This window comes from Mustela nigripes, chromosome 1 (assembly GCF_022355385.1).
Source record: "Mustela nigripes isolate SB6536 chromosome 1, MUSNIG.SB6536, whole genome shotgun sequence".
Classification (NCBI taxonomy): Eukaryota; Metazoa; Chordata; class Mammalia; order Carnivora; family Mustelidae; genus Mustela; species Mustela nigripes.
Genome location: NC_081557.1, coordinates 247,917,515 through 247,928,339, shown reverse-complemented (window position 1 = coordinate 247,928,339; position 10,825 = coordinate 247,917,515). Strand labels below are relative to the sequence as shown.

The 10,825-nt window shown below is 39.0% G+C and overlaps 1 protein-coding gene across 1 annotated transcript in view; it reads right to left on the bottom strand.

The window, feature by feature from the left end:
* Window positions 1-5,971: 5,971 nt before the first annotated feature.
* The window catches only part of REST (RE1 silencing transcription factor), a 22,201-nt gene continuing 17,347 nt past the window's right edge, over window positions 5,972-10,825 (bottom strand). Inside the window, exon 5 of the mRNA XM_059384522.1 lies at window positions 5,972-10,825. This exon is cut by the window's right edge and continues 16 nt beyond it. Within this exon, the coding sequence (XP_059240505.1) occupies window positions 9,701-10,825 (1,125 nt within the window). The 3' untranslated portion in view covers window positions 5,972-9,700.

Below are 10,825 nucleotides of genomic sequence, written 5' to 3'. Positions count from 1 at the left end.
CTACCGTAGGTCTCCACCACTGCCAGTCAGTTCTGGGAGACTGGAAGATATGCACACACTGCCAAGTATCTGCAACTTGGTATTCTAATCCATGGATCGGACTAGGACAAATACCAAGACCTGTAATACAGCAGGCTCCCAGGGCCCAAGAACCAAGGGCATTTTCAAATAAATTCAGCTCTCAACTTTAAACTATGACCTATTCTTGTGCTTTCAAACTGCTACCCGACAGAGGTACCTGGGTGACTCAGTGGGTTTCGGCTCAGGTCATGATCTCGGGGTCATGGGACCAAATGCACACTGGGCTCTACGCTCAGCTTGGGAATCTGCGTGAAGTTCTTTCCCCTTCCCTCTCCCTCCCCCTCTGCTCCTTCCCCAGCTCACGCTCATTCTCATCTGTAAAGTATACATATGGCTACCCACATGATAGTGGCTTATCTAAAAATGCCAGTTTGTGCCATCTTAGAACTAGGCTTAAGGATTAGGGCACAAAATGCTTTTATCCTAGTTTACTTTTGTTTCAAAGAGGTGGATTAATCTACTGATGGTAAGCTGCTCATACGGTGTTTGGTAGATACAAACTGATTATTAGTTATGATAGAAGGAAGCCTATTTAAAGAGTATCCTTTTATCATGTTAATAGGGCACTGTAAATTGAGAACATTCCGATTAGGCGGATATCCTTTTGATCACTCCTAATTTTTTTTCCTTTTTATATTTTTTTTTCCCTTTTTATAACATCCATTTCCCCACATATTCTTCACTTAACCAAAGACACCGTGACACAGACCTGCCACTTCCTACTGTGAGATCAAGGAATGTACTTGTCTGTAGGATGCAATGTGGGAGAAACAACCTACTTATTAGTGATGCTGGGGGGTGGGGGTTTGGTTAATGTGATGTGCTTAGAACTGTGCTTGTACTTATACTTAGTACTTATACTCCTAGAGGCTAATACAGGATCTCCAAGCACTGCAGTTTCCCAATGACTAATGAGTTTTCTCACATGGGTTATGATTAAGTCCCACCTACTCTTACATGAAATCAGCCATTTTCTCTCTCTCCAATGCTTCCTTTAATGGAATTTCATACTTCTGTGCACAGGGAACAGAACATCTCATCAGAAAAATCGTTCTTTTATGCCAAGAAGATTCCCCTGGGGCTCCTCACATGGTCAAATAGATGTGGCCCAGCTAGTTATATCTTATGTTCAAATTACAATTCCTTAATATGCCATTATATGGATAATATATTCATACCAGTAATAACAGCTGAGTGTGAGGCGCTATTACCTACCTCCATCTATGCTGAACATTCAATGTTGGGATTATTATTCATCATTCTGTTATTTTAAGCAACACTAAATTAAACATTCCAAATACATACATCTTCTGTGTAAAAAAAAAAAAAAAAAAAGCTTTAACATAAAAAATGCACGACTTGATTACCTAGAAAACCTGAAAGTTCTATCTTAAGAACACAAGCATAAACTAACACGATTTGTAAGACTAAAAGAAATAATGGGTCCTCTGAACCTTACTTCATACGGTTTCCACTCTCAGAATACTTGCAGGTTGTCAACCAATTTTGGCAGTAAGATGTCAGAAAAATAGGCATTGAAGAGATTCAACTATGACACATTCACCCTCTGGAATATTATGCAATAGTTACAAAGAATGAGGAAGTTCCTAGCTACTGACAAAGATCCCCAAATTCTGCAAACATCAATAATCCCATTTGTCAAAAGCCCAGAAACCAAACATTTTAATATGTATACAGATAGGGAGGTAAAGAGTTAACAGTAAACCATAAATAGTTAAGTCTAGAGAACAAATCAGAGTAAGAGGGTCAACAGGAAGAGAGCTAGTCAAGATGGATTTTAACTCATTTATGAGAATTTAGTTCCATATGCATTATGTGCTTTTTAAGCAGCAATTAGGGCACACATACAAATACTAAAATGTGTGGTATTTCAAAATTAATTAAGAATTAGGATACTATTCTTTAAAATTGCCCCTTCCAGTGGTAGAATCTTGACCACTCATAAATTAACGCCTATAATTCATCCCTTAAGACATTCCAGAAAGTTTCCATAATTTTTAATAGTTATACCTTAAGAAGAGAGAAATTTGATATACCTGAGTTACAAAGTATTTGGTCATATGTAAGTGTATTCAGTGTATTAAGTGTATTAGTGTATTAAGACTGGTAAGTCTCATGAAGCGACCAGAAAGGGCACTCCCCTTCCCCCCTGCCCCACTAGCTGAACTGGAGTAAAGTGAATGATTGCCAGATAACACAGAAAACAAGAACTGGAGTCTACCAAAAGGAAAAGCTCTTTGGGCAGAACACAAGTGAACAAAAGAGGAAATCACTGATTTGGGCAAAAATAATTACATGCTAAAATCACTGGGTTTGTTGATAGTTTTGATATATCCTCCCACAGAATATTATGAAGGGAAAAAATGTAATAGTGAAATCTGGTGGACAACACCCTAATCAAGTAAGAGTTAACACCAATAATGGGACAAAATGACATGATGTACGCCCTCTGGTGTGCTGTACCAATATTTAGTATTCCTGCCAAAATGCATAACCTGAATTGAGGTAAAACAGTATTAGAATAATCTAAGTTAAGGAACATTCCTTAAACAGCTGGCATGGGCTCTTCAAACTCTTTCATTGTGAAGCAGCAGCTAGGGAACTGTTGTCTGTTAGAGGCAACTTGAGACACGAGACAACTAAAGGCAATGGGTAACAGGAACAAAGGGATTGTTAAAGGTTAGTGTTAAGACATTTGGCACAACTTGAACAGACTGTACTATACTGTATCTGAAGTCCTAAATTTGATAACAGAATGCCCTTATCCTTAGGAGACAAAAACGGAAATATTCAGAGATAAAGGGGTATGCCACTTCATTTCTGGTGGTTTGGCAAATCATACACAACACAGAGAAGGCAAATATGAGTGAATCCAAATGAGGGTACACAAAATTTCAAGGTACAATTACTGCGATTTCTAAGTTTGAACCGTTCTCAAAATAAAACATAAGTCTCTTTCTCAAGATTTACTATTTCCTGCTACTTGGGTTGACTCTCCTTGCATCCAGAAAAATACCCTCCTCTAGGAATAAGAGATTTCTGCATTACCAAAATTTAAAAACATCAGCAAACTTACCATTATAATAATAAGCTAAAATCAAGGAGAAACAGAAATACACGCCACACACACAACTCTCAGCCCAGGCAACTATTTCCTCCACCAAGGACCACAAACTATTTCAGCTGCTTAATTAAGCAGTGAACATAAAAGCATTCGGACTCCTTAGATATTACAGTATCATCTGACAACAAAAGTCCACATATTACTTTAATATTAAAAGCTGTTTTCCAAGGGGCTCAGTGGGTTAAAGCCTCTCTCTGCCTTAAGCTCGGATCATGATCTCAGGGTCCTGGGATCCAGCCCCGCATCGGGCTCTCTGCTTGGTGGGAAGCCTGCTTCCTCCTCTCTGCCTGCCTCTCTGACTACTTGTGATCTCCGTCTGTCAAATAAATAAAATGTTAAAGAAAAAAAAAAAGCTGTTTTGCAAGACAAACAGGTGAATTACACAATTTACTCATGCCCAAATAAAGGAAGGACTTCACATATATATATATATATATATTTTAAGATTTTATTTATTTATTTGACAGAGAGAGATCACAAGTAGGCAGAGAGGCAGGCAGAGAGAGAGGAAGGGAAGCAGGCTCCCTGCTGAGCAGAGAGCCCGATTCGGGACGCGATCCCAGGACCCTGAGATCATGACCTGAGCCAAAGGCAGCAGCTCAACACACTGAGCCACTCAGGTGCCCTGGACTTCACGTATTTAAGGATAGTTACTTGGTGTGTCATGTAATGAAAGAGGTCCCAGTAGAACTATATACAAAGCACCAGGCTAAATCCTTAATAAGCACTTAACACTCAAAGCCACGCAATGGACAGAAATTCCATGTACCTTTTATAGATGAAAAAATAGGTTCAGTAAAGTTAAAAGGGTTTGCCCATTTTATATGGTTAAGGGAGAGAGAGACCCATTGTGAACCCAGCTCTAACTCAAAGGCCCTGGAGCACTTGAAACCATACTCTGAAGAGGCAATTTCTTTAATTTTTAAAGATTTATTTATTTGCCAGAGGGAGAGAGAGAAAGAATGAGCACAAGTAGGGGGAATGGCAGGCAGAAGGAGAAGCAGGCTCCCCACTGAGCAGGGAGCCTGATGTGGGACTTGATGCCAGGACTCTGGAATAACCTGAGCTGAAGGTAGACACTTAGCCCAGAGCCACCCACGTGTCCCTAAAAAGGCAGTTTCTTAACACTGAAACTTTCCCTCATTACCAAACACTAGCACACTGTTCCTAGCACCTTCACCAATCTGCCTTTATGGAGCTGAGGAGTGTGGGAGTACCCAGGCGGAAGCTCACACGACTATACTGTACTCTACCCACAAATAAGAGTCCAGTCCTCACTGAGACCTGGGGAGAAAAAAAGATGGCCAACAGGACAAGTGTAACTGTATAGCATATGTAAACATCCTAACCAAGGGTAAGTCCCTGGGAAAGAAAGGGACTGAAGATAGACACTTCTAGCCACTCCCTCTTTCATTAAAGGTAACATAGCAAGTCAGACATCACTAGTATTTATATATTCAAGATAAAGGACCCACACAGCCCTGGTTGGGCCAACTTTCATGCTCCTTGTCATTGATTCTACCATTCCAATAAAGTAAGTGTTTAGAAATTTATTTTGCTTTTTGCTGTTAAGGAGTCTTACAAAAGAGGTCAGAGGGTGAATCACTCTCATCAGTATGAAGTATCCATTCTTTAGGACTCAGAACCTTCCAGGTCACTTGCTGTATCAGGACAAAGCAATCCAGCTGTTTTGATGCTTTGCATAGCCAGGTTTCTGACACCCTCTCCCTTTTTTTTTTCAACTCAACAAAAACACATTAAAAACACATTTCTCGGGTGCCTGGGTGGCTCAGTTGGTTGAGCAGCTGCCTTTGGCTCAGGTCACTGTCCTGGAGTCCCGGGATTGAGTCCCCCATCAGGCTCCCAGCTCCATGGGGAGTCTACTTCTCCCTCTGACCTTCTCGCCTCTCATGTTCTCTCTCACGGTCTCTCTCTCAAATAAATAAAATCTTTAAAAAAAATAAAATAAAACAAAACAAAACACATTTCTCCATTAACAACAACAAAAAAAGGCAGATTCTTATTAAAAACATGATTTACTGGGGCGCCTGTGTGGCTCAGTGGGTTGGGGCCTCTGCCTTCGGCTCAGGTCATGATCCCAGGGTCCTGGGATCGAGCCCCGAATCGGGCTCTCTGCTCCGCAGGGAGCCCGCTTCCTCCTCTCTCTCTGCCTGCCTCTCTGCCTACTTGTGATCTGTGTCTGTCAAATAAATATATAAAATCTTAAAAAAAAAAAAAAGATAATTTCCTTTCCTTTGTGTTTCATTTTCTTCTCAGAAAGAATGCTTAAAACAGTACCTTGGCAGTCAACACTCGGTGTAACTCAACTTATTTTCCCTTCAATGCATCTTTTCCAGTTATGAGTCAAAATGTACCAACAGCAGGCCTGCTACTGAGAAAGGATTATTTATGTTAAAGCTGTATGGGAAGGGAGTATTTGAGTACATACAGTAAAGCTGGATGTAAGGGAATCTGATTGGGAAAAAATTACTATGTAAAGCATGCCATGGTCTTCGGGTTGTTTCTCCCTGACCTCCATCTCCCAGAAAATTACAGTACAGGAAGATATGCTCTGGACTACTACCCACTGGACTGTCATCCCAAACAACAGACTGCCATGACCCTTCTACCTACCATGGCTTATCAGATGTAAGAATTTTGGAATTAATACACTTCCAATACTAGCAAAATAAATTTGGTTTCTTTGATCCCTGACATATACCAATAATAAACAAAGGCATGGAAGGCTTTTTAAAACTTTATTTCAACATAACTATGCTTACAGAAATACACTCATACTGGTTAATAGAATGCCATTTAAGCTTAACTTACCCTACACAATTTGGACCAAAGACTTGGTACATGGTTTAAGTTTAAAAAAAAAAAATTATTTGCAATCTGGTTTATTTCTCATCTATTACAAATGTATATAAAAGATCCTCCCATCAAATGCTGCTAAAGCAGGCAGCAAGAACCTTGAGATATTAACCTTTGGTTTGTCTCGGAAAAATAACACGTATTGCACTGTAAGTTTATAAAATTGGTGCAACAAAACATTGTTGTAATGTTTCAATGCCAGTTTACAAAGATCAATTAACTAATGGATGTTGAAAAGGGTGGGGAGCCTATGTACACAAGTGAAAATGTAAAAGCTATCTGATTTAGTAAAAATTGCATGTAGATTGCAAGTCTACAGAAACGAAGATTCAGATAATTTACCAAATCTGAATTAACACTATCAGCTCAGTTCATCTGCTGAGGTCAACAAGGAAGCTGCACAGACTAGCTGTTTTTTCTGGTTTATGCAAAAAAGAAAATGAAGGTTCTTCCCCAGCTTTTCGGTCCAGAACTGATATTATACTACAGGCAAGGTATTCCTTCCATTGTCAACATTCATGAGGTGACATGTGATGAGGTCTACTTGGGCTTAAATTTATTTGCATTAGCACTTAAATGCAAAACAGTCCCCAAAGTTAAAGACCACATGACTTTAGAAGTGACTCTAAAAAATAAAATGGCCCTTCTTGGAAGACTAGAAAACATCCAGCCAATTATAAGAAGCCTTACCAGAAATGTAGCCCCTTACAAATTACACCTCAATTAAAAAAAAAAAAAAAAAGTAGCCCCAAAGCAGCTCTGAAAAGAGGAAAAAATATAACTTAATATATCTTGAAGTTCAATGTGAATATAGGTTGAGAAGACAGAAGAGAGATTTTCCTAAGACTACCTAGATTAGGCTTATCATGTATTCTAGTATTCAAGTTTATCTCTAGTTACTAAACATCAATTTACAAGTAACATATTCACTTTTTATTCCTTTAACAAAAGGGAAAATTCTAGTTTCAATTCTATCCAGTGGAGGGGAAACTGAGAAAACAAAGATTCAAACAGTTCCATGCAAATATCACATTTTTCAAATGGAAGAACTCCCAACTAAACCAGAAGTTCTTATTACTAACATATTTTTCATTGAAACAATTTTAACAAGTACAAATACATGGCATTAAGGTTCAGAACCTAATATAGGCCTGACAATCAAGTCCTTGTTTTCTGGAAGAAAGGCCTCAAGTCCCACTCAATTTCCAGTAACAATGTTTTCACAGATCAATTTAATTGTTAACAAGGGGTTTTAATTTCCTTCATATTTTGTTTTTAGCACTCTAGTCTTAAAAACTAGATAAGAAAATTAGTCCAATTCCCCAGAAGTCTAATTTTTTTTCTTTTGTAGCACTGAACAATCCACAAAACCTCTTCCCCAAATGGATTCCCAATCTCCAATCTGTACTTAACATGAGTCTTTTCATACAGAATGTAAAAGTAACTTACATAAAATGTACCCATGAACATTAAAACTAGTTGTTAGAAAGATTTAACTAGCTTTATAATTTAAGATTTAAAACATAAATATTTGCAGCTTGATCTTCTGTTGACAATGATTGTCGGAGCCGTGAATTCATCTAGAATTCAACATCATTTATAAATTCCCATTCATGCACACAAAACACACACCATTAACACACAACTTACTCTTTTCTTGAGAGAATCTTCTCTTCTTTAAATCTTTGGCCTCCCAGTCAATTCCAAGTTCAAATGTCTTTTAACTCAAACTTCACCCTCAGATTTTTAACAAGTTTTCTACCCACACTTCATCAATGTTTTCCCTAGTCTTTCATGTTGCATTGCCAAACTCTGAAACCTGCCTCAAAGAGATCGCCAGGTGAAAGAAAATAAATGATATATAAAGTGGTTATTTCAGGACAGAACATGGGAGGATCAGAATTGTTCCAGATTCCCTACCGGAATCATACTTTGACCGAAATGAATTAACTGCTATTAGGAAGAAAAATCCTGTTGGGTTGGATTCTTTCATACTCTTTGGCAAGTGGCCAAAGAACCTACCAAGAAAGTTTAGAAGAACACTCTTTCTTAATACTAAGTGCCCCCACAGGAACACCAGGATAGCTGCAATTCATTTGAGGCCTCACCTGTAGAAAGCGGCTGTCACAGGGACAGCCAGGACACCCACTAGTTTGTGGAGATCCCTGAGAAAGTGTGATTTTTTAAAAATCTGGACTGTACTTAGGTTTCACCTGCCTTTTTCACTGTATTCATAGGAAGTAAGTAGCAGCTGGTCTACCAGCACTCATACTACCTCTCTCAACCTAGGTTTGCTGTATCATTGCTATGGCTTTGGAATCTCACAACTGATATTCGGTATACCTTGAAGGAGTAATTATGTCTCCTAATTCCAGGTCTACAGTTTCCAAACATCATTTACAGTTCTTTATTCAGCTGAGGAGCCATATGGACACCAACCATCTATGTAAAAAGGTCTTCCTCAAATATGTAACTTAACACTGTACATCTAGGAAGTAGTTGTACTAAAACAAGCCAAAAATTTTTACTTATGGTTGGTATCTGAGATTAAAATCCATTTAATAAAGAGCCTAGTGGTTTGTTTAAAGGTCAATATGAGAGCTGTGAACTCACTACATCCATTTAAAATAAATAACTTATGTGAAATACAGATTCTGGCATAGATATAAGATGTGAAATTCAAAATCAATGGATTGAACCTGCATGTTTCATTTGCTCACAAATTTGCACACACTAATATTCTGCAAAAAAGACAATTGCAGCAAAGGAAAAAGAAAACTGCCCTTTTGCAAACAAGACTAAAAGCATCCCTCCAAAGAGGTCAAAATAAACATGCATATATATGTATAAAGTGTTACTGTTCAACAAATACTATTTCTAGAAAAAAATTGAACTGCATAGGTTAAAAAAAAACCAAAACAATGTGCAACATTTTAAGCCATTAAAGCACCAAAAAAAAAAAAAAAAAACCCCACAAATAAAAAACCCAAAAGAAACAAAAAAACCACACCAAAATCAATTGTTTTTATGATGATTAACATATACAAATAAGAAATATTGATCAAAACTCAGAAGTAAATACCTGGACTGATCCAATGTCCACTGCTGGGAAAATTTTTCTTCAATTTAAATGTCTCTCCTCATCTCTAAAAAAAATCTTAAAGTGCTAACTTTATATAAAGCAGGCAAATTCTTCAAGTAATTTGCTATTTAAGTATGCCAATTTTTATAGAACTAAACAAAGAACTAAGAAAAAAAAACTAAAGTGAAACAAGAAGACAGACATGGCAAGGAAAGTGACAAGTTACAGCCAGACAAAGCAACAGAATGCTACAATACCACCTTGGCCTTCTCATTTCAATTAAACGTATAAACTAACAGATTTAGGTGTCTGCTGGCTTAGTACACTACCTTCCTTGGATTTGCTAAAATTTATCCATCAACAGGTATATAGAGTCCTAAGGAAAAGAGTGCCACTTAAAAATCAACATCGGACACTAATTAAAGCAATTTAAAAAATAAAAGGTTGTCTACAACTACAAATGAATATTAAATGTAATAGATCTTATAAACTAAGAAGTGAAGCCTTATCCTAAATTACTCCTGCCCTTTAGCTGCTTTTTCAAGGAAGTAGACATTAACCAAATGGCGATTGAGGTGCTTGCTGTAATCTTTTTCCTTTCTAAAAGAGCGATCACAGAAGATACAAACAAAATCCCCCTCAGCCACTTTGACTGCCAAGGCTTCCTTTGCATTTTTTCTGCTGGTTTCTTGTGGCACTGGCCGGGCCCCATTTAATCCAGAGTCATCGCTACCCTCTGACATGTTGTCACTTAGATCACTTCCATCATGACTATGGATGCCTTCGTCTTCATCCATTTCCTGAGACTCATTTACTGCCATGGTGACAGGAGGTGATGTCACAGCAGTTTTGGACACTGCTTCGTGATTTTCTATTGGCAGGGGAAGCAGCACTGGTGAAACAGGTTCTTCAACTGCTGGCTCTTTGCCAGGGGGGTTCTCTGTTTTGTTCTCATCAGTGTCTATTTCCATTTCACGAAGCTCAGTGTCAGTCAGACACTTAGCATCTAACATTTCACCCTCTGCCATAGTCAAGTTTTGCTCAGAGGATGAAATACCGGCAGACTCCTTGTTAATAGCAGCAAGACCAGCTAGAATCTTCCCTGCCTCTTCTACCTTTTGAAGAGGGGCTTCTTTACTTCCTTCACCTTCAGTGAATGATTTTTGGTCTTTTGACTCCTCTTCTTTTAAGTTTTCCTTTGGCGGTGGTGGTGATGGTGCAGAGAGATCCCGCGTACCTGCACTCTCCTTCAGAAGCTGGCTGTCTTTGACAGGCACTAAGCCAACTTCAATGAGGACTTGCTCCTTCCGAGCCACTTCACTCTGCGTGTTGGGTTTTTCTTTTTTATTATCTTTCCGAGGAGACTTTCTGGGACTTGGTTCCATGTGAAGAGGCGGCTCTGTGGGAGGAGGCGGCTCCCTCTGAACAACCTCCATCTGAGTGGGCCCCCCAGGGGGAGGTGGTGGCTCTGTCTGAGCAGGTCCTATGTGAGCAGGCGCCACTGGAGGAGGGGGCTCCACCTGACCAACCTCCATGTGAGCAGACTCCATGGCAGGGGGCGGCTCTAGCTGAGCATGCCCCCCGGGAGGAGAAGGCACCACCTGAAAAGACCCCTTGGAAGGAGAAGGCGTCATCTGAGG